Source organism: Microcebus murinus, chromosome X (assembly GCF_040939455.1).
Source record: "Microcebus murinus isolate Inina chromosome X, M.murinus_Inina_mat1.0, whole genome shotgun sequence".
Lineage (NCBI taxonomy): Eukaryota > Metazoa > Chordata > Mammalia > Primates > Cheirogaleidae > Microcebus > Microcebus murinus.
In genome coordinates, this window is record NC_134136.1 from 100,843,696 (window position 1) to 100,871,257 (window position 27,562).

Sequence of the window (27,562 nt, forward strand, 5' to 3'; positions counted from 1 at the left end):
TTTCACTTGTGGAATCTGTTAAGCCTTATATTGTAAGAATATGGGAATGTATGCACTATACATAAAGCACATGGCATCCTGATTAGGAAATGTTGGGTTTTTAATAAATGAAAGTTATCATATGATTATATTATATTATTTTATTTTTATGTGATGTTATTTTTAATATTCCTAATTATATAATATAAAAGACAATTGTCATATATCTTGCAAACATTTGAGACGATTTCAGCCTCTGAAAATGCCTTAAATTTAGCAGCCTTGTTTTAAAAATCTTCTTAGTAAACTCATTCACAGGAGCACACTGATCACTGCATCTCATATGATTATCTTAAACTCAGAAAATACCACCCTCCAAACAGAGGTTTGTTTTTTCTTCTTTTTTTTTTTTTTGCCCAGTAAACAGTATATAATATGCTGAACACACACACACACACACACACACACACACACACACACACAAACACACACACAAAACAACATACATAGTTGACCAAGCTAAATAAATGCAAATAGTCTTTATTTATATTAAAAGTAATACTCTAACAAAGGAGAGAATCCAAGAATTATACAACTTTCACATTTCTGTTTTTACTATTTGTTTTTGCATAATATCATGCCAAGTATCTTACTGTGGGATACTCTCACATTTCCATGAGTATCCCTATTACATTAGCAGATTATGTAGTTCAGAAGCATAAAGAAAATGTGAATGGTTTGTGAATTTGTATTATAAATACCCAAACTATAACTTTCAAGTGTAACTCTTTAAAAGTAACTGTTAAGGAGCAATAGATGTGAGATGCAGGTCATTGATAGTCTTACATTTAGAAGCAAAATAAACCCTTAAATAAAAAGAACAACGTTGAAAAAATAAGAAAGAAAGAAAAGGATATAAACAGAGGTTACTCCTCTGTAGGAAAACTACAAATAAACGATTTTACATCTGTTACACCATTTTGCGATCAAACTATTTTCCAGTGGAGTTGTTTCACATTTCCATGGAAATACCTCTTACAATGCCATATTACCTTGCTCTATAGTAAAAAGAAAATACTGAAGGTTTTTCAATTTGTTTAAAAATAACAGAACTCTTAGTGTTAAACCTCACAAACAGCAATAAATGTGTCATCTGTAACATTAAGAAAGTTACATCGTGAAACAAAATAAATCTTAAAGGGAACAACACTTCAAAACTGTTAGCAAGGAAAGAAAAAGTTAAAACCACAAGTTACTAATTTGTAACAGGAGAAAAAGAAAAAGATATACATGTTGTTCCCCACAGCCCCGTCTACTCTGGACTACTTAGAGGTTCACTGCTCTGAGTGGAAAATCTACCTGAGACCTCACTAGATGTGGGGGGGTCTCAAGGACATGGCCCCGAAGCGTGCCCTGGCTTGGGCAGCAGTGCCAGCCCTGGCTGCAGCCCTCACTGCTGCTCTCTCCTGCTCATCTCTCAGAGCCTCATCATACAGACTAGGGAAGGAAGTAGGGACGGTGTTATTGATCTTGGCCAAAACTTCCAAGACTTTCATTTTGCTGGTTTCAGCACGGGCTCTGGGACCCCACAAGAATTCATAACTTGGAGGATCACTATTGGGCACCTGGCGGTACTCCAGATACTTTTCCTGCACCAAATCTTTGGTGATGAACTTCCGGGGCTCCCCAAAGATTAAGTGCCTCCTCCCAGCATATACCCCCAACGCATTCAGGAATTCCCAGACCTCCTCCTCAGTGGCACGGTTGCCTTTCATGAAGATGACACCCAGGAGCGTCATCAGGAGACCCGACTTAGGCAACCCCCCATTACCACTCACACAGCCCTCTGTGGAGAGGCCCAGCTTACTGACAAGGGTGTACAACTGATCGCCGGGTTTCACTCCCTTCAACTCAAGGCCAAACACCAGCTCCATGCGCTCACAGGCTCTCTTGAGGATCTCAGGGAAGTGCTCCTTGTATTTTCTGTTGACAACCTTCAGCATGTCTGCCTTCAGAATGGGCTCCTTCTTTTTATACTTCTCCAGCAGGAACTGCACCAGCATACTCGCCTTTCTGGTGAGAGGATCTTTCTGTGAGCTCTGAGTGGAGGATGCTGCCTGGGAGGTGCTTGGTGTTTCCTCATCTTGACTCTTGGCATCTTCATCAGGCATTGCGCAGGCTACACCTGCATCAGGAGAGCTAGAGCGTGGAGCTCCCTGAGACCCCAGGGGAATGAAGACAGCAGGGGAGCTTGGGGGGCCACCCCTAGAAACAGGAGAAGAGCAAGAAGTGGGGGGAGAGGAGGAGGGGCCCTCCTCTTCCTTCTCTGCAGTGGCCTGAGGACCCCTGAAAGCCTGGGATTGATCACGCTTCTGCTGACGTTTCTCGCGAGCACGGAGCTTACTCTTTTGACCCCGAGGCATGATGGCTGAGATCAGGCACAGCGGACCAGAGTGCAGACAGGAGGCCAGCAATGCAGCACCTAGGTGGAGAAAAATGACATCCTGTGAGCCCCTTCAGCAGGGAGAGACCACCTTGGCTTTAACCAAGGCCGCCTCTGCAGGTTTCTGTGAGAGCCTTAGCATTGGGATGCCACAGGGCTCCTGTTCTCCCGGTCAGGCTTTCTCCTTGGAACTCTGTGGAGGAAGTTAAATAGGTTTTTAGGCCACTACATGACCGCCTAGTTAGGGGCTTAATTGTGCGACAGGAGTGGCTGGAAGGGCCCCCCTCCCTCTTTAGGTGTGGAAGTCCTCTCAGTTTACTTCCAAGACCATCATATCAATTGTTGTCACGACCCGGACCCCCAATTCCCTCTGTTGCTCTCAAGTTGACACCACAACCTTCCATCGTACTCAAGAGGAGGAAATGAAGGAGCATTTCAGCCCCCACTTCAGTCACGGGGCACCTGGGCATTCCAGGACTGACAATAAGGGAGATGGTTGAGCGTTCCTGTTATGGGCAGGCTGGTCCCCCACAAGAATAACAGTTATCAGCCAGACTTCTCTTGACCTGGAAATCGTCCTCTGCTGACCAGCTGCCAGCGCCTTGGGACAGGCCCCCACCCCTGACTCTCTGAGACCTGCCGGACCTTCAGACTATGTAGGGGCAGAGCTCTGTGCCGCCCCAGTTCTGGGCCTTGGAGTCCCCTCAGTCTTTAGGAGGGTCCTCTCCTTGACCTGTAGTGCCAGGGACTCTCCCTCTGCTGACCTGAGCCCACCGGATTGAGACCAAGGCCTTGGTTCGCTCATTGAGACCGCGCGTCAAAAGGAATGGACGTTGGGCCTACTGGGGATTCCCGGGCCACGGGCAGGGGCGGGTGGGGCAGCGCCATGTGTGGCCTACTCTCTCAGGCGGGGCCGTTACAGTTTCAGGTGAATGTCTGGCGTTTCTCTCTCAGGAAACCCACCAGGGCAGCTGAGAAGACCTCGCACGCCTCCCTCTGCTGACCTGAGGCCTCGACTCTCGGACGAAGGCCTCAGTCCTCACTGTCCACAGCGTGGAGGAGGAGGAAGTCAGGGCCCATCACTTCCGGCCACGCCCCCTCCAGGGCCCATAACAGCAGGGGCGGGGCAGTGTGTCCAGCTGTTTCTGGGGGATGGGCGCTTCCCGGGGTCTCACAGCAAGTCCTTTCCTTGATTCTTGAGTCCCCAGGCCTGGGACTAAGGACTTTGTTTACCTGAAAGTCTAGAATGGAAAGGTAGGGGAGCCTGAGCCCAGCAGACATGCCTGGGACTTTCCCAACTGGCAGTAGGGGTGGAGCTCCCATTCTTCTGGAATGGATGTTGCATCACTCCTCACTCACTGTCTTCTCTTCACTCTTTAGAGTTCCTGGGTCAGCTTTTGTCTATGTATTTGGAACCAGCCTCTGATACCAGATACCTCGACTGCCTGGGACTCCTGATATAAAGTGCAGGAATCCTCATCTGGCCACTACTGCCTGGCCCAGCCCCCCATGGCTGCGGAAGGTACGTTGTGGTGTGGAGGGGGCATGAAGGAGGGGAGACTATGTGACATCCTATCTGTTCTGAGGTGCTGAGTCCTTTAGGCCTCACTTAGTCCCTCATGCTGACTGCTGGTATCAGGGCCTAGAATTCTTGCCTCCTCTGATATGAATGCCCCCATCCCCTACCATGGACTGCAAAATCAAGCCTGAGAAAATGAGGGGGCTCCTTATTCTGACGGCTTTGACTGTGATCTCTCTTGGCTGACATCAGCAGCATTTTCCAAATGTTTCAGTAGTAAATTCATACGCTTATTACATGTGATCCACTGGGATATTTCCTATTCTGTTTTAGTTTGTGTCTTATATTCAATTAAGATAATTGAATATCGATTAAGATATCGATTAAGATAATCATAAAGGAAGCCAGTCCTCAAGCATTTAAGAGGTTTTAGGTAGTTATTTCTATAATATCTGATTTCATACTGCTTTAATCAATGAAAATTTTGTTTTGTTTATTTTTAGTATTTATTTATTTATTTATTGTGTATGTATGTATTTTTAGGCAGAGTCTCACTCTATTGCCCAGGCTATAGTGCCATGGCGTCAGCCTTGCTCACAGCAACCTCAAACTCCTGGGCTCAAGCAATCCTGCTGCCTCAGCCTCCGAAGTAGCTAGTACTACAGGCAAGTTCACCATGCCTGGCTAATTTTTCCTATGTATTTTTAGTTGCCCAATTAATTTCTTTCCATTTTCAGTAGAGATGGGGTCTTGCTCTTGCTCAGGCTTATTTCAAACTCCTGACCATGATTGATCCACCTGCCTCGACCTCGCAGAGTGCTACGATTACAGGTGGGTGACACCGCGCCGAGTCTACTTGGAGTATTTATTACTCCATGGTTCTGGCACGTGGGGTCAGAGGTACTACCTCAGATTCTTCAAGTGAAATGAATTGTCCAAGGCACATTGGAAGAAGCAAAGGCCAAACTTTAAAATCATTCTTTCAGTGGATCCTATCATCTGCTTTGTACTGCAGACTATGGCCCTGTCTCTACTTCAGGGCATGCCCCTACACAAGCACTAGTTTAGCAGACATAGTGTGCTTCAAGGAAGGGTTTCTTACTTTTCTGTTTTGCTGACATTTATGATATTTTTCTTTGTTTATTTCTTTTTCAGATTTTCCTTGGTTAGTTTTGGGAATGGGAAAGAATAGTCCTAGCATGGTTGTCATCTTGGAAGCTGTGCATAGGAGACTATATTTGTAAATAACATAAGGAGAATTGACATTTCTACAAATCGGGCATGCCTCGTTTTGTTGTACTTTGCTAGATTGTCCTTCGCAAATGTGTTTTTTACAAATTGAAGGTTTATGGCAACCTTGGTAGTCTATGAGTGCCATTTCCCCAACATTATGTGCACATTTTGTGTCTGTGTGTCACATTTCGGTAATTCTTGCAATATTTCAAGTTTTCTGATACTTATTGTAGCTATTATGGTGATCTGTGATCAGTATTCTTTCATGTTATTATTGTCATTGTTTTGGGGTGCCACAAACCTCAATCACTTCAGATGGCGAACTTAATGGATAAGTGTTGTGTGTGTTCTGACTGCTCTCCCCACCAGCCATTCCCCAGTCTCTCTCCCTCTCCTCAGGACTCTCTATTCCTTAAGGCACAATAATATTCAAATTAGGCCAATTAATAACTCTACGATTGCCCCTACATGTTCAAGTGAAGTGTCAAGTTTCTCCCTGTAAATCAAAAGCTAGAAATGATTAAGCTTAGAGAGGAAGGCACGTCAAAAGCTGAGATAGGCCAAAGGCTAGGCTAGGCCTCTTGTGCCAATGTTAGCCAAGTTGTGAATGCAGGGGAAAAGTTTTTGAAGGAAAGTGTAAGTGCTACTCTAGTGAACCTACAAATGATAAGAAATCAGAACAACCTTGTTGCTGATATGGAGAAGGTTTGCATGGTCTGGATAGAAGATTAAACCAGACGTGAAACTCCATTAACCCAAAGTCTAATCTAGAGCAAGGGCCTAACTTTCTTCACTTCTCTGAAGGTTGAGACAGGTGAGGTATGTACAGAAGAATAGTTTGAAGCTAACAGAGGTTGGTTCATGAGATTTAAGGAAAGAAGCTGTTTCCATAATATAAAAATGCAAGGTGAAGCAGCAAGTGCTGACATAGATGCTATAGCAAGTTATTCAGAAGATCTAGCTAATTGATGAAACTGGCTCAAACGTTTTAAACAGGGGGCCAGTTCACTGTCCCTCAGACTGTTGCAGGGCCGTTGGAGAGTGTGGCGCACATTCCACACATGCGCACTGTGGGCTCCTGACGAATTGGCTGCTAAGCAGGACAGGCAGTGGTGGCAAAAACTCCAGGCGGGCTGGATAAATATCCTTAGAGGGCAGCATGTGGCCTGTGGGCCACAGTTTGAGGATCCCTGGGCTATACTAAACAACAGATCTTCAGTGAAGATGAAACATCCCTAAGCTGGAAGAAGATGCCATCTAGGACTTTCATAGCTAGAGCAGAGAAGTCAATGCCTGGCTTCAAAATTCAAGAGACAGTCTAACTCTCTTATAGGGGCTAATGTAGCTGGTGACTTTCTGTTGTGGCCAATGCTCATTGACCACTCCAAAAATGCTAGGACTCTTAAATTATGCTACATTTACTCTACCTGTGCTCTGTAAGTAGAACAACAAAGCCTGGGTGACAGCACATCTGTTTATGGCATGGTTTGCTGACTATTTTAAGCCCCCTGTTGAGACCCGATCAGAGGAAAAGATTTCTCTTAATATATTACTATTCCTTAATAATGCACCTAGTCACCTGAGAGCTCTGATGAAGATGTACAAGTAGATTAGTGTTGTTTTCATGCTGGCTAACACAGCACCCATTCTGTAATTCATGGACCAAGGAGTTATTTTGTCAAGTCTTATTATTAAAGAAATACATTTCATAAAGCTATAGCTGACAAAGATAGTGATTCCTCTGATGGATCTGGGCAAAATAAATTAAAAACCTTCTGAAAAGGATTCACCATTCTAGATGCAACCGGGAGGAGGTAAACATATCCACATAATAGGAGTTTAGAAGAAATTGTTCCAATCCTCATGATGACTTTCAGAGGTTCAAGACTTCAGTGGAGGAAGTAAGTGCAAATGTGGTGGAAATAGTTAAGAGAACTAGAATTAGTAGTAGAGCCCGAAGATATGACGGAATCACTGCAATATCACCATAAAACTTGAATGAATGAGGAGTCTCTTCTTATGGATGAGCAAAGAAAGTGGTTTCTTGAACTAGAATCTACTCCTGGTGAAGATACTGTGAACACTGTTAAAATAACAACAAACGATTTAGAACCTGGCATAAAACAGTGGCAGGGTTTCAGAAGACTGACTCTAGTTTTGAAAGAGGTTCTACTGTGGGTAAAATGGTATCCAATAGCAAGGCATGCTACAGATGAATCCTTCGTAAAAGCAAGAGTCAATCGATTCAGCAAATTTTATTGTTGTCTTATTTTAAGAAATCGCTTCAGCAACCCCTACCCTTTTCAGTCAGCAGCCATCAGCATGGAGACAAAAGTCTCCACCAGCCAAAACATCACAACTCCCTGAAGCCTATGAAAATTGTTAGTGTTTTTTAGCAATAAAGTATTTTTAGTTAAGGTATATACATTGCTTTTTTAGATGTAATGTAATTTCAGACTTAATAGACTATAGTGTGCACATAAGTTTTATACCTACTGTGAAACCAAAACAAAATTGTATGGCTTGTGATATTCGCTTTATTGCAATTGTCTAGAACTGAACCCCGAATGTCTTTGAGGTTTGCCTGTATTCTGTTTCTCTGAATAAATGTAGCATACTGCTATATTTGGCACTCTTTTATTCCCTCAACTCTGTCAGTAAATGTTTACCGTTGCTTCTATAAAGATGTCATAAATTTCTGTAAGGTTTCAAGTTAGGTACATTTTAGACATTGTTGCTATTGTGAATGGTATATTTTCCATTTCACACCTCTTATTTATTTTGGTGTTATTGTGCCTGGCTTTTACTGACTACACATTCCAATCCAGATTTTTGGTTCCATATGCCCATATCTCTTGTATTTTTCTACACGTTATTGGGGATGTTTATAACATTTCACAATCATGTACATTTATTTGTATTTTGCCATATGGAAATTCCATTCTTATATAATTTTGCTAAAAGTTATTACCTCGAATTTATGCAGAACTTATATCAAGGGCTTCTACTTTATCCCTGCACACGATCATGAATTTTTTTCTCTCTTATCTCTTATTGTAGTGAATAACTCTATACTACTTCTTTTACTAATGTGATATAATCTTTGTATTATTTGGACACAACCTGATTCTTTATTAATTTACTACTATATTGGATATCCTATGGAATTGTTTGTGGTATTTGTTTTTGAGTGTGTTTTACTTAAGTATTCCTTTTTAAGGCATCCTTATCTGGTGTTTGTATCAAGGAGAGCTACTTCGTTAAACGTGGATGAGTGATTTCTTATTTTTATACAGTTTGAAACAGTTTATTTAATATGGTGATTAGTTTTTTCTCCCCATTTGATGCAACAAGCCTGAAAACCTGGCTGGTCTGAAAGAATCCTAAAGTTGTATTGGGTTTTAATTACAGTTCAGTTAAGTTTTCTAATTTTGTGAGCCATTTTAGTCATTTATATTTGATAATTATCTTCTATCTCAATTGGGTTTCTAAATTTAAAGACATACTTACAATAAAATAATTTTATCCTTGAAATTCCCAAACATATACCATAGTACAGAAAATACAATAATGAAGCCAGTATACCTGGCACTCAGTAAAAACAGTCCTCAATAGTTATAGTAAGAAGCTTGATCTGATAAAGATTTATTTTTTTGTTGGTTTATTTTTAAGACCACTCTAGAAATGACACTGTATGTCAGAAATTGTCCAATTAGAAGATACAGAATGTCTGTTATCTCCTCTGCAGTGATGTTGGTAGTCATTGAGGATCTTCACTCCCATCAATTAATCCACTAGGGGCTACAGAATGATAATTCTATCATTCCTTCCTCTATACTTAGAACCTTCTCTTTTTTTTGCTCTACTATTTGTTATCCTGATGTAATGGTAAATGTATTTATTATATTCTCTTATATTCTTTAAATCTCTCTAGAGGTATATTTTGTAGAATTTTATAATATTAAAATAATATCACTTATTTCTACTTCTTTCTTTTATGATTGATAAAACCTACAAAAAGAGTTTTATGTAAATATAGTGTTATAAAAAGGAATACTATGCTCTAGCTCTAACCAAGAAAATATAAGATGTGCTATATCACCATTGTTTCTTAGAGCTGAATAGTACTCCATGGTATACATATACCACATTGAACCCATACTACTAAGTGAAGTATCCCAAGAATGGAAAAACAAGCACCAGATATATTCTCCAGCAAACTGGTATTAACTGAGTAGCACCTAAGTGGACACATAGGTACTACAGTAATAGGGTATTGGGCAGGTGGGAGGGGGGCGGGTATATACATACATAATGAGTGAGATGTGCACCATCTGGGGGATGGTCATGATGGAGACTCAGACTTTTGGGGGGAGGAGGAGAAAAGGAATACTATATAAAAGGTGTTTTGTGTTATTATCCAAAACCTGCCTTTTATTAGTTGATGCTACTGTCTTCTAATTCATCATTCTTGCACTTAGATTCATTATTTTCTACATCCTGATTATTTAGGCTTAATATGCTACTATTTCTGTAGCTCTTGAATTATTTGGATGTTTTAAGCATTTCTTTTTCTTATAATACCATTTTAAGATTTAATATCTTTCTGAGTAGCCTGCAGGCTGTTTCTGGTAGGCAATATGGTGGAGCTTTATCTGTAGTGTTCAAAATTTTTTAAAAGTTGAATAAATATCTCCAATATACTCTTAGAATTTTTTAAGACATGTGTGTTGTGTACATATATATTTGACAGAATATGACAGAGTTGAGTTTTTCCTAGAAATAAAATCAAGGTTCCAAATGAGAAAATTGGTCAATATAATTGGCAAACTGTAAGAATCAAAGATTATCCAGAAAACAGAAACCACCCTAAATGGAGGAAATTCATTACTCAAGAAGTCAAGCAAGGATAGTCAAGCAAATAATACTTAGCAACTTGAGGAAGATTCTTCCCCCTCTAGGGCATAGGAACCAAGAGAAAAGGTATTATTACTTGAGACTAGGAGTTCTGGTCAACAGGATAAGGAAACGAGGTTGATCAATATGAAGGAAATCGTAGCCATTAATATAGCCATTGAAGAAGAAGCCACCTGAGGCAGAGAGGAAGGTGGTGAAAAACTCTGCACATTCCCTTCCTCCTGGGATCTTATATCCCGCTGTTACCATCTTTGGCTGAATTGAGCTGGCATCCAGGTGTTGGAAGGAACAGAGCATGAAAAATAGAATTCAGACATTATGTAATGGAGAACAGAGGAGAGGAAGCTTGAAGAATAGATCTGAGGGTAAATAGGTCCAGGGCTAGCATACCTCATGGGCAGAGTAGATGAGAAAACTGATATCTAAATTGATACAGAATAATGTTTTATCAAATTAATATTCATTCATGCTGAAAATAATATGTTATCAGACTAGGAAAGAATATCTACAACAACAACAACAGTAAACTTCAAACATAATTTGGAAACTTTGAAAGGTTTTGCTTTAAAATCAAAAAATAAAAGGGTGCTTGCAATCACTATTTCCATTTAACTTTTATTCTTTTTAATTATTATAGGTATATACTAGTTGTACATCTTTATAGGATACATGTGATGTTTGGATCCTGGCATACAATGTGAATTAATCAAATCTGAGAAGCTGGGGTATCCATCACTTCAGGCATTTATCATTTCTTTGAGTTAGTAACATTCCAATTCCACTCTTTTAGTTATTTTAAAGTGTTTCCTAACTTACTGTTATTACAGTCCCTGAGTTTTATTATAAAATATTGTTCATTCTCTCTAACAACATTTTTGTACCCATTAACTATCCACATTTTATCCCATCTCACCACTACCCTTCCCAGCCTCCAGTAACCATTCTTCTAATCTCTGTCACCATGAGATCTATTGTTTTAATATGTAGCTTCTACATGTGGGAACATATGATATTTGCCTATATCACATAGGTGTGTTGTAATTCTCATTTGCTTCAAGAAACTTTTACATTTCCGACATAATGTCTTCATTGACCCACTGGTCCTTCAGGAACATATTGTTTCATTTCCATTTCTTTTTTTCTTTTCTTTTCTTTTATTATACTATGGGGGTACAGATATTTTTAAGGTTACATATATTGCCCCTGCCACCCCTTCCCCCACGGTTGTGCCAGAGTTTCAAGCATGTCAACCCCCCAGCTGGTGCACACCACACCCATTATGTATGTATACACCATTCCCTTATTCCCTCCCACACCTGCCGACTATCCAATAAATTTTTTTTTTCTTTTTGTCTTTGGCATTTTGGTTACCTTGTATATCTTTGCCTCTCCCTAGGTAGGGTTAGAGATATTCCCTTCCCTGCCACAATGCTCACCACATCCCTAGGATGTGGTCTCCCCCTCGCTCCCCCGCCCGAATCCCTGGTGAGTACTACCACCATTTGAGCACCATAGTTTTAATCAGTCAGTACCAATTTGATGGTGAGTAGATGTGGAGCCCATATTCTTGGTCTTGTGTTGCCTCCCTTTGCATAACAGGCTTTAGCTTAATCCAGGATAGCATAAGCAGTGCTAGCTCACTGTCATTTCTTAGAATGAGTAGTATTCCATTGTGAGCATATACCAAATTTTAATTGTCCACTCCTGAATTGACGGGCACTTGGGTTGTTTCCATGACCTTGCAATAGTGAATTGTGCTGCGATAAACATTCGGGTACAGATGTCTTTATAATAGAATGTCTTATTTTCTTTTGGGTAGATGCCCAACAATGCTATTGCAGGGTCGAATGGTGTTTCTATATCTAGCTGTTTGAGGTATCTCCAAATTCTTTTCCACAATGGTTGCACTAATTTGCAGTCCCACCAGCGGTGTAAGAGTGTTTCTGTCTCTCCACATCCTCGCCAGCATTTGTTGTTTTGGGATTTTTGATACAGGCCATTCTCGCTGGGGTTAGGTGTTATCTCATTTCTTTTTATAGTTTCCAATGTATCTCTTGTTATTGATTTGTAGTTTTATTCAATTTTGGTCAGAGAAAATACTTGATATGATTTCAATTTTATTAAAAAAATTTTAAGACTTGTTTTGTGGTATAACATATCATGTATTGAGAATGATACATAAACTGAGGAGAAGAATATTTATTCTGCAGCTGTTGATGAATCGTTCTGGAAATATCTATTAGGTCCATTTGGTCTATAGCACAGGTTAAGTCCAATATTTCTTTTTTGATTTTCTGGCTATATGATGCATCCAATGATGAAAGTGGGGTTTGAATATTCCAAGTATTATTATATTGGGGTCTATGTCTCTCTTTGGCATTGATAATATTTGCTTTATATATCTGGTTACTCCAGTATTGTGTACATATATATTTAGAATTGTTTTGTCCTCTTTCCGAGTTGATCCCTTTATCGTTATATAATGACCTTATTTTTCTCATTTTACAGTTTTTGTCTAGAAATCTATTTTATCTGATAGAAGTATAGCTACTTTTGCCCTTCTTTGGTTTCATTTGCATGGAATATCTTTCTCCATCCCTTTATTTTCAGTCCATCTGTGTCTCTATAAGTGAAGTGAGTTTCTTTCAGACAAAGGAAGGCAGGAAGGATGTAGTAGTTGGCTCTTATTTCTTTTATTCATTTAACAACTCTATGCCTTTTGATTGTAGAGTTTAGTTCATTCACATTCAATGTTATTTTTGATAGGAAAGGACTTACCACTGCCAGGTTGTGTTTTGATCTCTGGTTATTCTGTGGTCCTCTCTTTCTTATTACTTCCCTCTGTCTTCCTTTATGTAAAAGTGATTTTTCTCTGGTAGTGTGTTTAATTTCTTGCTTTTCATTCTTTATGTATCTGTTGTAGTTTTTTTTAAATTTGAAGTTACCATGAAGCTTGCTAAAAACATTTTATAATCAATTATTTTAGACATATGATAACTCTGCTTACAGTAAACAAACAAGCAAAGAGAAATCTAAAAGGAACTCTACATTTTAACTCCAGTCCCTTGATTTTTGTCTTTTTGTTGTTTCCATTTATATCTTTTCATACTAGCTTTTAAAAAGTTGGTATTCTTATTTTTGATAGATTTAGCTTTTAGTCTTTCTACTCGTTGTATAAGTGGTTTATGCACCACAATTACAGCAACAGAGTGTTCTGTGTTTGTGTAATTACTGTTACCAGTGAGTTTTATACCATCAGATGATTTCTTATTGTTCATTAACATCCTTTTCTTTTAGATTGAAGAACTCCTTTTAGCGTTTCTTGTAGGACAGGTCTGGTGTTAATGAAATCCTTCAGCTTTTGTTTGTCTTGAAAGGTCTTTATTTCTCCTTCATGTTTGAAGGATATTTTTGCTAATGTAATATTCTAGGATTAAGGTTTTTTTCCTTTAGCACTTTGAATATGTCATTGCCTTCTCTCCTGGTCTGTAATGTTTCCACTGAGAAGTTTGCTGCCAGACATATTGGAGCTCCTTTATATGTTAATTTCTTTTCCTTTTTCCTTACTTTGCTTAGGATCTTTTCCTTATCTGTGTCCTTTAGTAGTCTGTTTGCTTATTAAATGCCTTAGAGTAGTCTTGTTTGGATTAATTCTGCTTGGTTTTCTGTGACTTTCTTGTACTTGAATATTGATATATTTTTCTAGGTCCATAGAGCTCTATGTGATTATTTTTATGAATAAATTCTCTATCCCAGTATCTCTGTATACCACGTCCTTAAGGCAGTAACTCTTAGATTTGCCCTTTTGAGGCTTTTTTATATTCTTTTATATTCTTTGTTCTTTTTCCCCTTCCTAGTGTGTATTTTCAAACAGCCTGTCTTGAAGCTTCCTAAATCTTTCTTCTGATTGATCAATTCTGCTATTGAGAGACTCTGATACATTTCTCCATTTCTCAATTGAATTTTTCAGCTCCAGAATTTCTGCTTGATTTTTTTTTTATTCAAATCTCTTTGTTCAGTCAATCTGATAGTCTTTTAAATTCCTTCCTTGTATTGTCTTGAAGTTAACTGAGGTTCTTCAGGACAGCTATTTAAATTCTTTGTCTACAATGTCACCCATTTACATTGCTCCAGGATTGGTCACTGGTACCTTATTAAGTTTGTTAGGTGAGGTTGTGTTTCCTGGGTATTGTTGATGGCTGTCTGATGTTCATTGATGTCTAGGCATTGAAGACTTAAGTATTGATTTTGATCTTCACAGTCTGGGCTTGTTTGAACCGTTCCTCCTGAGAAGGCTTTCTAGGTATTCCAAAGGAATTAGTGTTGGGATCTAAGCCTTTGGTCACTGCAGCTGTATCAACACTGGGGTGCCCCAAGCCCTAAATATATAGAGAACCCTGAAGACTCCTCTAAAAATCTAGTACTGATAAATAAATTCAATAAAGTTTCAGGTTACAGCTTCAACATACTAAGTCGCACTAACAATGAACTATCCGAAAAATAAATTAAGCAGTTTCTTTTACAGTAGCATCAGAAAAATATTTAGTAGGAAATTTAACCAAATAAGTGAAAGAGTTCTATACTGAAATCTATAAAACATTAAAGAAAGAAATTCACAAGTAAGTGGAATGATATTCCATGTTTATGGATTAGGAAATTAATATTGACACAAGTAAGTGGAATGATATTCCATGTTTATGGATTAGGAAATTAATATTGTTAAAATGCCCATACTACCTAAAGTGATCTACAGATTTAGCACAGTCCCTATGCAAATTCTAATTTTATTTTTCCACAGAAATAGCAAAAGCAATCCTACAATGCCTATGGAATCAGAAAAGCCCTTAATAGCCATATCCATCTTAAGCAAAAAGAACAAAGATGAAGGACTCACACTCTTTGATTTCAAAACGCGTTATAACACTATTTTAATCAAACAGAGTGGTAATGGGCTAAAACCAGATACATTGAGCAATGTAACAGAATACAAAGCTCAGAAATAATTACAACATTTACAGTAAATGAGTTTTTAACAGCAATGACAAAAGCACACAATGGGGAAAGAGAAGTCTCTTCAATAAATGGTATTAGAAAAACTGGTTATCCACATGCAAAAGAATTAAATTAAACCCTTATTTCACACCATATACAATAATCAACTCAAAAATAGGTAAATGACTTAAATGTATGAGCTGAAAATTATAAAGCTCCTAGAAGAAACCATAGTGGAAAAGCTCAGCAACACTGGTCTGGGCAATGATTGCTTAGAATGGACTTCTTCGAAAGCAGAGGCAACTAAAGCAAAAGTCAACAAATGTGATTGTATCAAACTAAAAAGCTTCTGCACAGCAAAGTAAACAATTGAATCAATAGACATCCCACAGATTGAGAGAAAATATTTGCAGACCACATATCTGATATGGGGCTAATATTCAAAATATATAAGGAAATCAAACAACTGAACATCAATTTAAACCAAAACTTGATTTTTAAAAGTGGGCAAAGGATCTAAACAGACATTTCTCAAAGGAAGAGATATGAGAGGACAACAGATATATGAAAATATACTCAGCACCTCTAATCAGGGAAATGAAAATTGAAACCACAATAACATATTGTATCACCTACCAACCCTTAGAATGGCTATTATCAGAAAGACAAATAAAAACAAGTGTTGGCCAGGTTCAGTGACTCATGCCTATAATTCTAACACTCTGGGAGTCTGAGGTGGGAGTACTGGTTGAGCTCATGAGTTAGAGACCAACCTAAGCAAGAGCAAGACCCCATCTTGACTAAAAATAGAAAAATTAGCCAAGTGTCATGTGGCACATGCCTGTAGTCCCAGCTACTTGAGAGACTGAGGCAGGAGGATCACTTGAGCAGAGGAGTTTGAAGCTGCAGTGAGCTATGATGACACTACTGCTCTCTACTCAGGCAACAGAGTGAGACTCTGTCTCAAAAAAGGAAAAAAACTAAAACAAAAACAAAAAACAAGTGTCGGTGAGAATGTTTAGAGAAAGGAACAATTGTGTACTGCTGGTGAGAATGCAAATCAGTGCAGTCATTTTAGAAAATTGTATAGAGGTTCCTTAAAATACTACAATTAGAATTACCATATGACCCAGCAATCCCATCCCTGAGTATATATACAGAGGAAGTGAAATCAGCATGTCAAGGCGATATCTGCATTTTCATGTTCATCTCAGCACTACACACAATAGCCAACACATGGAAGTGACCTAAGTGTTCTTCAAGGGATGAGTAGATAAAGAAAATGTGGTATATATACACAATAGAATACTATGCAGTTTTTAAAAGAAAGAATTCCTATCATTCATGACAACATGAATAGAATTGGAGAACATTATGCTAAGTGGAATAAGCCAGCTACAGAAAGATAAATACTGTATGATCTTCCCTATATGTGATATTTTAAAAAGTTGATCTCATGGAATCAGAGAGTAAAAGGTGCTGGGTGGAGAGGAAGGGATGGGGGATGAAGATATGTTGATGAAAAGGTACAAAGATTCAGTTAAACTGGTAGAATAAGGGTTAGTGATCTATTGCACTGCATTGTAACCACAGTTAATGGTGATATATTGTATATTACAAAATAGCTAAAAAATGTTTAATGTCTTCACCACAAAAAGATAAGTTTGTGAGGTGATGATTTTGTTAATTTCCTTGATTAACTCTTTCTACAATGTATACATAGATCAAAACATTACATTGTATTTCACAAATATGTCAAATTACTATTTGTCAATTAAAAATACATTTTAAAATACTATGGCAATTACAAATTATGGTAGATTTGCAGAGGTAAGCAAATAGATTAATCAAACTGAATAGAGTGTCCCCAAAGAGACTCAATTATACTTGGATCTCTTATTATTATATTAAAAATGCTATTTCAGGGAAATGGAGAAAGAATATTATTTTTACTAAAATAAGACAGTGGAATGACTGGATATACAAACTGGGAAAAAATGCACTGAAACACTTTCTCACACTAAATGTTAAAATGGATTCTAAGAGGAGTTAAATTTTTCCTTTAAATATTTTATGATACAATTGTTTTAAACTTACATTATGGTGTAGAGGAGCCAAAAGAATCTTTGTATATACTATCAACTAAAGTGACAAGAGTATTGGTCAAGTAGGGCATAAGGAATGACGATACTGGTTTAATTCAAGATGTATCGTAGAACCAGTAAGAATAGCTCACCAGAAAGATAAGCCATAGCCATTTAGAAAGCAATACCTTTTGTAAAACAAAATCAAAAAGGAAAAGGCACTTACCCTGTAATGCTCCCATATTTCCAGTAAAGAAGGAAAATAAATTTTATAAAGATAATTGAGCACATTATAGATTTGTATAAGGTCTTAGAGAAATAAATGTATTGTTCCTTTAACCTCTGTAGTCTATAGCCATGCAACTATTCTGATTTTTTACCTTGGTACCATTATCTGTAATTGTTTTTCTCTATAGTTGATCTATAATCTGATTTTATCCTTCCTCTCTTTCTATTCCTCTAGTACACGAGTCTATATCCATTCCTCAAGGTTTTCAGGACACCACTACTATATTCTCTAGTCAATAACAGGAAAACTAGAGTAATTTGTTCCATTGGAGACCTCCATAATTATTTAATATTTGGATAGTTTGCTGGCAGCTTCAGAAACTAAAGAGCAATGAAAAGCTGATAATTTATTACAATTTTTCTCTTCTGTTGCAATAATATTTTCACCACCCCCTTTTTCTTGTGGCATTTACTTTAGAAGAATTGTAAGTATAAAATCTGTTTATCTTTAAAAAGCAAAATAGGGCAGGACGAGGTGGCTCATGCCTGTAATCCTAGCACTCTGGGAGGTGGAGGCGGGAGGATCGCTCAAAGTCAGGAGTTAGAAAGCAGCCTGAGCAAGAGCAAGACACCTTCTCTACAAAACGTAGTAAAATTAGCCAGGTGTGATGGTGGGCACCTTTAATGCCAGCTACTCAGGAGGCTGAGGCAGGAGGATCACCAGAACCCAGGAGTTTGAGGTTGCTGTGAACTATGATTAGGGCACTGCACTCTATCTGGGGAGACAGAGGGAAACCCTGTCTCCATTAACAACAACAACAACAGAAAAGCTAAGTAGGCCTATTGCTAGTTTGACAACCCAAGGTTGTTTTTCCTTTGGATGAAAGCAATTAGCTAATACAGAAAGCCACCCCAATTCCTAGGTGAAGTTAAGAAGAAATATATGCGACAAATGGTGCCATCAAATCCTCTTACTTGCAGAAGAAGTGTTTTTTATGTTATGAATATACATTTAATAGGTTGTATCTGAGTGTGGGTAGGCCTGTGACTTGCTCCTAAATAATAAGTTATAGTAAAGGTGATGAGCGTCACTCAAATGATTACATTTTGGGGAAATTATTAGGAACAAAATATCCTCTTAACTCAAAAATTCCTCTCTACAAAATACATGTCGAATAAGAAAAAACAATTCATACTTAGTAAGGAAAGACTCCTTGAAAAAGGATTATTGCAAAGGAGGAAAGGTACTTTGGGAATAGGCTATATAATTGAGTGAGATTCATTCTGTCTTTGCTAATTCTTTAGTTAGCAGATTGTCTGTTATGTGCATCATATTCCAGTTTAATGATTATTTAATAATAAAACTTTTATTTTCTTATATATAATATTATAATGCTTACATCACATTGAATTTTATATAAGCCTTGCGATCTTGGAAAACAGTGAAGATTAAGAAATCTCCCTTCCTCCACCCTCTGCCCCCTTACTTTGTGTTCCAGCAGAAGAAGAACTTCTGGTAGAACACACTCTTCCCCGCATGGCTTCCATGAGAATCATGGATGTTCCTCTTGTTTACTGGTAACAAGGTCAGACACAGATCCTCAATATTCCCTTTCTTTGCCTTGTGCATGGTTAACTGAACTGCTTGTCTCTGCTAATCAATGTAAATAAAACGTTCCCTGACCAAACTTTGGTTCAGCTTCTCTTTTTCCTCCAGTCTCTGAACTTTGTCCCAGCCTGACCTGAGCCAGAAAACAACCCTTCTTGAGAATAGCTTTGCCTCTATGTAAAAATTCTCTAATCAACTATCAAATCACACCACCCTTTCATCCAGCTTCCTCACACACCTGGTTCTTTCTAGCCTTGTTCACTCTTGTCTATAAAAGAAAAAATCTTAATTGTGAGTATACGTGGTGTTTGCTCTTTTCATTCTTTAGATACTTCACTTAGGATAATGGTCTCCAGTTCCATCCAGATTGTTGCAAAAGGCATTAAATCATCCTTCTTCATGGCAGATAATATCTATAGTATATATACACATACCACACTTTTATTTATTTATTTAAATAAACTTTTTGAAATAAATTTTATTTCAGGATATTATTGGGGTACAAACATTTTGGTTACAAGTAGTGACTTTGCCTCTCCCAGGCCAGGGCTAGAGGCATGCCCTTCCCCCATACACTGGGCACCACATCCATTAGTTGTGAGTTTACCTATGGCCTATGGCCCCATCTGACTGGCAACCAGTGAGTATTACTACCATGTGAGCACCTTACTGTTGATCATTTAGTACCAATTTGATGGCGAGTACATGTGGTGCTTATTTTTCCATTCTTGTGATACCTCACTTCGAAGGATGGGCTCAAACTCTATCCAGGATGATGTAAGAGGTGCTAGAACACCATTGTTTTTTTTGTGTGTGTGTAATTGAGTAGTATTCCATGGTATACATATAACACATTTTATTAATCCACTGATGCTTTGAAGGGCACTTGGGTTGTTTCTACATCCTTGCAGTAGTGAACTGTGCTGCCAGTAAACATTGGAGTGCAAATGTCTTTATTATAGAATGTCTTTTGTTCATTTGGGTAGATGCCTAGTAGTGGGATTGCTGGATCAAATGGTGTTTCTATTTTTAGCTCTTTGAGGTATCTCCAAATTATTTTCCACAGGGTTGTACTAATTTGCAGCACACATGTGCATATAGGGAAGTAAATCTCAATGGAAATTAAACAGGGGGTGGTGGAGAGGAAGGGATGAGGGAAACCTACCTAAGGGATACAATGAACACCATCTGGGTGATGGGCACACTTTTAGCCCTGACTCGAGAATTACAAAAGCAATCCATGTAACCAAAAACAATTGTGCCCCCGTAATACTTTGAAATAAACAAACAAAAAACGGTAAAAAAATCAGTTTACCAAATACATCATTGAAAAAAAGGAAAAACTCTTTTTGCCTAAGTCTTGAAATACTTGCAGATCTTACAGTCACAGTGTTCTCTCTATTGCCATAGTCTCCAACTCCCTATTCCAAATGTCCCTTTCCTCCCTTGCTATCATTATTTTTAAAGAAGAATCTGAATATTTTTCTGTGTGTGTGACATATTATGTGGAGAGGAAATTTTGAGTCAGCAGGATATTTTGTTTCTGATGATTTCCTCAAAACCCATAACATAATGTCATTATGGGAAGGCACACATCACCTTTACCATAACCTTTTACTTAGAAGCAAGTCACTGGCCTAACCATACCCAAACTAGGAGCACACAAAGCCATGGTCACCAGGAGGTGGAGCTCATGGGAGTCCCATGAGATTCTGTCAGGCACAGTTCATCCTCTGGACCCCAGTGTTTCATGTCCAGCTTTATGCAAAATACATTCACCCTCCTCCAACATCCCTCAGTTTTGACTCTATTACAACATGAGCCCAAAATCTAAGTCTGTTTCTCTCAATCAGGTCCAACTACAGATGATGAGTCTCTAGGGTGGAGGGTAGTTCATTAAGCATACCAGTTGGACCCAATTCATCTCTATTATAGACCTGTGAAACAAAGAGGGCAAGTCATCTGTCCTAATACATCCAGCGAACAATGGTGGCATACATGTAGGATAACATCTATAAACACTTCACTTTATTTATCTCCACTTACTGAGCCCCAAAACTTTACAACTGAATTCTTTACTATTTCCAAAGAAACACCTACTTGCTGCCATATTATGTTGTTCCAGGTCATAAAATAAGATGGAAGATTTCCAAATTTGTTTTACAGAATGACATAGCTCCTACTCTTAAACCTGATACACAGCAACAAATGTATAATTAAAGTGGTGATGCATATAATTATATTCAGAAGCTATTTATATATTCTTTTAAAATGAACATTTAGAAATTAACTGGAAAGAAAGAAAGGCAACTATGAAAGAATGAATGAAAGAAAGAGAATGCTAGAAAGCCAGAGAGAGAGAGAGAGAGAAATTTTTTGCAACAAGAATAAATGTTGTGCTATTACCTTTGTAATTAAAATATTTAAATACCTCTAACCACAAAAATAGTACCTGCGCATTATTCAGATAAAGTATCTGCTAGTTGATGCAGCAGACAAAACCTGCAACAGAATGGATTGAAACCACAAAGGTTCATTTCTCATATACATAAAATGTGATGTAGGTAGGCAGAGGTCTCCACTGACAGGTGATCCAGGGATACAGGCTGTTTCCTACATGTAGCTCTACATATGAACATGGGCTCTTGAAGGCTGATATTTCAGTGGCAAGGGCAGTCACATGGTCCTTCCTAATTACAGGTGGACTGGGCAACATAGTTGCCCCATGAGCCCAGGAAGGGGAGCAAGACACTGTTTGGATGAGCCTGTGCAGTCTCTCCCATAAACTGTTACATAATAGGTGCTTGATACAAGAGCAACTATTAGAATTTATTATGAAAACAGCTATCTTTGTTTCTTTTTAAAATTTTTTATTTTAAATGATTATGAGTACCTAATAGTTTTATATAATTATATGGTACATGAGATGTTTTGAGACTTTGAGAGATGAGGAAGAGAGCAAGAATGAGCCTCGTGATGCTGTGACTCTTGCAGATTCCTAATGATACCACTTTGGTGGACTTGGGTGACATAGGGGAGAATTCCCTGCATTACCAGGCAAAGTCTCTCACTCTCCTCCCTCACTCTCCAGGCTGGGATTCTGGAGCTGGGAGACGAGTGATGTGGGCACTGCCTCATGGCCACCTCAGCTGGCACTGCACCAGGTCACACCTGAAGCTAGTCCAGTCTTCCCCAAAGCCTGTGGTGCCCACTTCCTGGCTACCTGTCATGTTGATTCAAGGCCCAGAGGCTGTTTATTCAGCAGGGGGTGAATCCTGCCAGGACAGGGTCCTTCCCTTTAAGGCGGCATCTTTCCTTCCATCACAGGATGTGTCTTGAAATACTCTCCAGGAACTAAGGCCTGGAATCAGGGGCTTAGGAGTCCGCTTGGTACTTTATTTTCCCATGACTGATCTGGTACCCAAGCTACAAGACAACATCCTTTTTACTCTCATTTCCCTTTCCCAAGGTGGAAAGGAGCTGCACTGCCTGGAGTTGGGGTAGGGGTGACACTGGCACTCCCTTGGCCATTGCTATGGTGAATCACTGAGTCACATGCACCCAAAGTCCACTGGCCCTGAGCCAGCACAGCAATAGGAACTGCCCATTGACTTCAGACTTTGTGGCCTGTTGGCCTTTCAAATTTATTCCAGGTTCCGGACTGCTTTTGTCAGCTGGTGGAGGAGATAGCCAGAACTCAGGTTTCTACCACTGGGGCAGAGGATTGTCCTTTGGCTTGGCTGGTCTAAATACCCCCACTGTGGGCACTGGCAGAGTTCTCCCCTCTGCTGTGTTCTCCTATGACCGGGCAGCCCTGAGTTCCAATGCAAAGTCCCACAGTCACTTCATTGTCCCTCTCCTGGGCACACAGATTCTCTCTTGACCTTGTGGTGGCGCAGCCTTGCTGGAAGATATGGGAGGTGTGCAGTAGGCAAGGCAAGACTGTCTTTCCTGCCCTCTTCAGTGCCTGCTCCCCTGATATTAATATAATGTTAAAATCAGGTACTGTGATTGCTCTCCTGATATTTGGTTCTTCGGAAGGTGCTTTCCTGCATGGATAATAACTGAATTTGGTCTTCCTGTGGAGGGACAATTGCTGGAGGGTTCTATTTGGACATCTTTCCCTGCCCACTACAACCCTCTTCATTTCTTGGTGGAGTTTGTAAGGAGGCAAATTTGTCTTGCAGTTCTTCGACATCTTTGTTAGTCTCCTATATCACAGGTACTTTCAAATAAAGGATCTCATTTAATTTTCAAAGGGCCTTAGAGAATCTCAGCAGAGAGAGTTCAGTTTTTTCACTCAGGAGCACCTTTCTGCATGGACCCCAGTGCACTGAACATCAGTGGGATGATAAAGTGCTTTTTTCTATTTGTGCATAGCCACAATCTTAATTTAAGAATTCTGGAAACCTACAAATGACTGAATGTGCATTTACAGGTGCTGTTACTCAGAAGGAAAAATCAAAATTTTCCTCTGGGGCAAGTATTGACATAAGAAGCAGCAGAAGGATGGTGAATTTTTTTTAAATTTGCTGTTTTAACACAGCATGTCTGCCAAGAAGCCATTTTTCCCTTCTTAGAAGTACTCTGGGGATGGGAATTGAGGAATTTGGGCTCAGTGGATGTTTATTGTGATTTCTGTGGTCTTTGGTCATCTCAAACTAATGAGGGTGGCCTTGGTTTTTGACCATCTAGGTAAACTCAGCAATTGGCATATTTGTTCAGGGGCCAGTCTCAAATAACATACTCCCATGGTAATCAGATACCTCAACTTCACTGTCAGCAGTTCCACCAAGAAGGATGGGACCTCCAAGGGACATTTTCAAGGAGCTGAATGCTTTAAGTTGAGGGTCGGTCAAGTGATTCTGGGGTGTCTGTATCACAGAAAGCAAGGGTACGGGCTTTAGAGAAGTCAGTGAAGCCCTGGTTACCAGATGAAGTGCCAGTTTGGACATGAAGACACATCCGGGAGTACCCAGGGGAAAGGTGCTGTAATGAGAGAAGGTGCTGGTGCAAGACTCATGTGCCAACACTTGGGGAGAGTTCACTCTCAAGGAAACTGGGGGCTAGCAACAGGAGGGTACTCAGAAAATGAAGCCTACAATCCCCAACTGATGCTCTCTTCTCATATTCATCTTCCTTCTTTAGGTCTGTTTTTAGTACATTAGCTAGAGGATCCTTTCTTTTTAATCCTCTGTAATACATTTTGCAGTAGTGAGAATAATAGTGAATTAAAAGACAAAAAACCTGCTTCAGGTTAGGAGTGGAAAGGTGTGGGCTCTATAAAAATTGTGTCTAGATTAGACCAGGGTTCTAGACTCAGCTTTGTCACTTATCAGCCATGTGAACTTAAGAAAATTACGAGTTCTGCAAACATGTCTGATAAACTCAATCTTGCAGGACTGTTGGAATCTATGTAATTAATATGAAACACTTAGCAGAGTGATGGAAAATATTGGGTCTTTAACTAATGGCAATTATCCTATAATTATTTTTACCACAGATGATATCACCCTCCCCTCTAGGGAGATTAATTTTTATTAATTAAGGAGAATATGTAGCTTTCTAGGAAAATTAATACCAAAGTAGACTATAATGTTGTTTAGCAAGTAAAACTAAATAAAGTTTACCCATTTGAGGATGTTACTAAATTTGCATGTGGGGGGTGTTCTCCAGTCGGATGCAACCAAAGGTCCTCCGATTTGTGTCAAGGACCAGACTTCCCTCCCAGGTGGCTTTCTATCCAAACTACCCATTTTCATTCACTTCGTCATCATCAAATACGGAGCTCTCCCTTATAGTCTGCTAAATCATACTCAAGATAACTTAATTAAAATGCTTTTTTAAGGCATTGGGATCTGGATCTCTCACTTCAGGGCCAACAGAGCCAACACAGCAGCTTTTTGGCATTCCACTTCGAGGAAGTTTCACCCTTATTTCCCAGAAATTCCCTGGAGACTCTATGCATAAAACAATTACATTTTTCTATGTGTTCAACTGAATGCGAACAAGAGCACAGGATACCATCCATGTCTGCCCCGGGAGGAGGTTTTCCTCTGGTTTATTGATGATACCGTAGTAACTCTTAAGAGCAAGTTTTCACTCTAGGGTTTTGTCTTTCAACACTGACACACACACCCTGAGTGTCTGGCCTTTGTTCACCAGTTCCATAGCTTCATCTGGTCCACCACCCACTTTAACTTGAAATTATGTCTTGCTAAGGGACTCATTGTTTCCAGAAGGCTCAAAGGGCCTTTCCTCAGGAAATTTGCACTTTATTGTTTTCAGCCAGACCCTCCCATGCACTTTCCTCAAACCCCTGTCTACCTCCTTAGTCCTTCATCTTACTTGTCCTTTAGGTTTTAGAATTATTTCACCATTTTCCCTGTATGATTACTGCTCCTTGACTATAAAAGTCTAAGCATGGGTGGCTGTTTGGTATCCTAGTTTCCCCATATCTAACAAAATGACTTTCAAAAAGCATGCACAATTAATATTTGGGGAATAAATGACCCAGTCAGCATAAATTTTAATTCATAAACACTTTATTTTTTCCTAAATTCATTAATAAGTTAAGCCAATCCAGGTAGGAATATTTTATTTTTATAGAACAGACTAAAAAGGGTGAAGGAAACCAAGAAATGAACACATATAACATTTTTCTCCTCTAGTTTTTTGATACTACCAATTTTGCTGCTAAATTCTTTCACATTTTTAAGAAAATGCCTCTTCTAATGTCACGTGTTATGTTCTGATTCACCAAATATGAAAGAAGGTTTCCCACTTGTTTAACAAAATAACAAAACTCCTACTCTTAAACGGCAGAAAAAGAAAAAAAAATGTGTAACCAATGTCATTAATTTAGATTCTGAACTTACTGGAACCTTAAGTTATAAGAAACAACATTTGAAATATAACAGAAAAGGAAGAAACAGAAAGCTAAACCTCAAAGTTATCCATATAGAACAAGAACACAAAGATGATATATACTGTGTTTCCTGCAGGGCCACCCAGGCCATTCACTACTTTGAATATTGATGGCCCTTTTCTTCCACAAAGAAAATAATCTTCAGACTTCAACATTTGAAATGTATCCTAGAAGAGAAAAAAAAAAAAGAAAGGTAAAACTCCAGTTACCAATATACAACAGGAACACAAAGATGACATACACTCATTCCCTCCCTCCCCAGAATGGCCCTCCACTATTAGAATGTTTACAGACCTTTTCAACTAAAGCCTGAAGAAACAGCCTCAGATTTCACTTAGCACGGGAGAAGCTGCTGGGCGTGGTCCTGGAGCGTGCATTGGCCATGGCAGCGGTACGAGCCCTGGCTGCAGCTCTGGCTCGGGCTCTCTCTTCCTCATCTCTCAAGGCCTCTTCATACCAGGATGGGAAGGCACTCGGGACGGTATTATGGATCTTGGCTAAAAACTCCAGGACCCTCATCTTGCTTGTTTCAGCGTGAGCTCTTGGACCCCACAGGAACTCATAGCATGGGGGATCACTATTGGGCACCTGCTGGCACTCCAGGTACTTTAGCTGCACCAAATCTTCGGTGATGACCTTCCTGGGGTCGCCATAGATGAAATGCTTCCTATCAGCATATACACCCATCACATTCAGCACTGCCCAGATCTCTTCTTCGGGGGCACAGTTGCCTTGCATGAAGATCACACCCAGCGCAATCATCAGGAGGCCGGTCTTGGAGGCCATGTTCTCTTCATCACTCACTGCTGCATCAAGGCTGAGGTCTAGTTTGCTCACAAAAGCATAGCAGTGTCTGATGGGATCGATTTCCTTCAAGTCAACACCAAAGGCCAGCTCCATGTGCTCAGAGGCTCTTCTGAGGATCTCATTGAAGTGACACTTGTAGTTCTTGGTAACAAACTTCAGCATCTCTGCTTTTGTAATCGGCTCTTTGTTTTGATACTTCTGCATCAGGAACTGCACCAACACAACCACTTTCTTGTTTAAAGGATCTTTGTAGAAGTTTTCAATTCCCCTTGGGAGATCAAGGCTTTTGTCATCTTGGCTGTTGTCACCTTCATTTGAATCAGTGCACGGAACAGCTGCAGTAGTATTGGTGGTGGATGAGGTTCCCTGAAGGACCTTCGGAATTGTAGGCATTTCAGAAGCAGGCAAATTCTCAGAGCTGCCTCCAGAGAGAACACAGGCAGGAGAGGGGGACTCTCCCTCTGCTGCAGTGGCCTGAGCACCTCCCAGGTCCCGGTTCTCACCACGGGCCTGGCGGCGCTTCTCACGAGCACGGAGCTTACTCTTTTGACCACGAGGCATGATTACCCTGGTCGGGGACAGCAAGCAGTAACGTAGGCAGCTGGGTTGATGAAGAGGTCACCCTAGAAGATGGAGGAGGAGATATTGTACACAGCCCTGGTAGAGAGATTCTACCTTGGCTCTAAGAATGGCTGCCTCTGTTGGTTCTCCTGAGGGCACTGCTTTGGGAAGTCACAAGGCACGGGTGAGGTGGGACTCTGTTCTGAGGTAGCTTGTCACATCAGTTCTAACTCAGAATATTAATTTTACTGCCCAACAGTCC

General features: G+C 39.5%; 2 protein-coding genes across 2 annotated transcripts; both read right to left on the bottom strand.

The window, feature by feature from the left end:
• Positions 1–1,349: 1,349 nt before the first annotated feature.
• LOC142865816 (melanoma-associated antigen B1-like) lies at positions 1,350–2,402 on the bottom strand. Its single transcript, XM_075999178.1, has one exon. The coding sequence runs from the start codon at positions 2,400–2,402 to the stop codon at positions 1,350–1,352; it is 1,053 nt and encodes a 350-aa protein (XP_075855293.1).
• A 23,178-nt stretch (positions 2,403–25,580) lies between these two features.
• Positions 25,581–27,300, bottom strand: LOC105867110 (melanoma-associated antigen B18). The gene is made up of 2 exons (XM_075999497.1): positions 26,227–27,300; positions 25,581–26,099 (listed from the first exon to the last, which is right to left on the bottom strand). Exon 1 carries the CDS (start codon positions 27,298–27,300, stop codon positions 26,263–26,265), a length of 1,038 nt encoding a protein of 345 aa, XP_075855612.1. The 3' UTR covers positions 25,581–26,099; positions 26,227–26,262.
• Between the last annotated feature and the right edge of the window lie 262 nt (positions 27,301–27,562).

Bases quoted from the DNA above. Each gene is read 5' to 3' on its own strand.
- LOC142865816 (XM_075999178.1), bottom strand. From the start codon at position 2,402: ATGCCTCGGGGTCAAAAGAGTAAGCTCCGTGCTCGCGAGAAACGTCAG.
- LOC105867110 (XM_075999497.1), bottom strand. From the start codon at position 27,300: ATGCCTCGTGGTCAAAAGAGTAAGCTCCGTGCTCGTGAGAAGCGCCGC.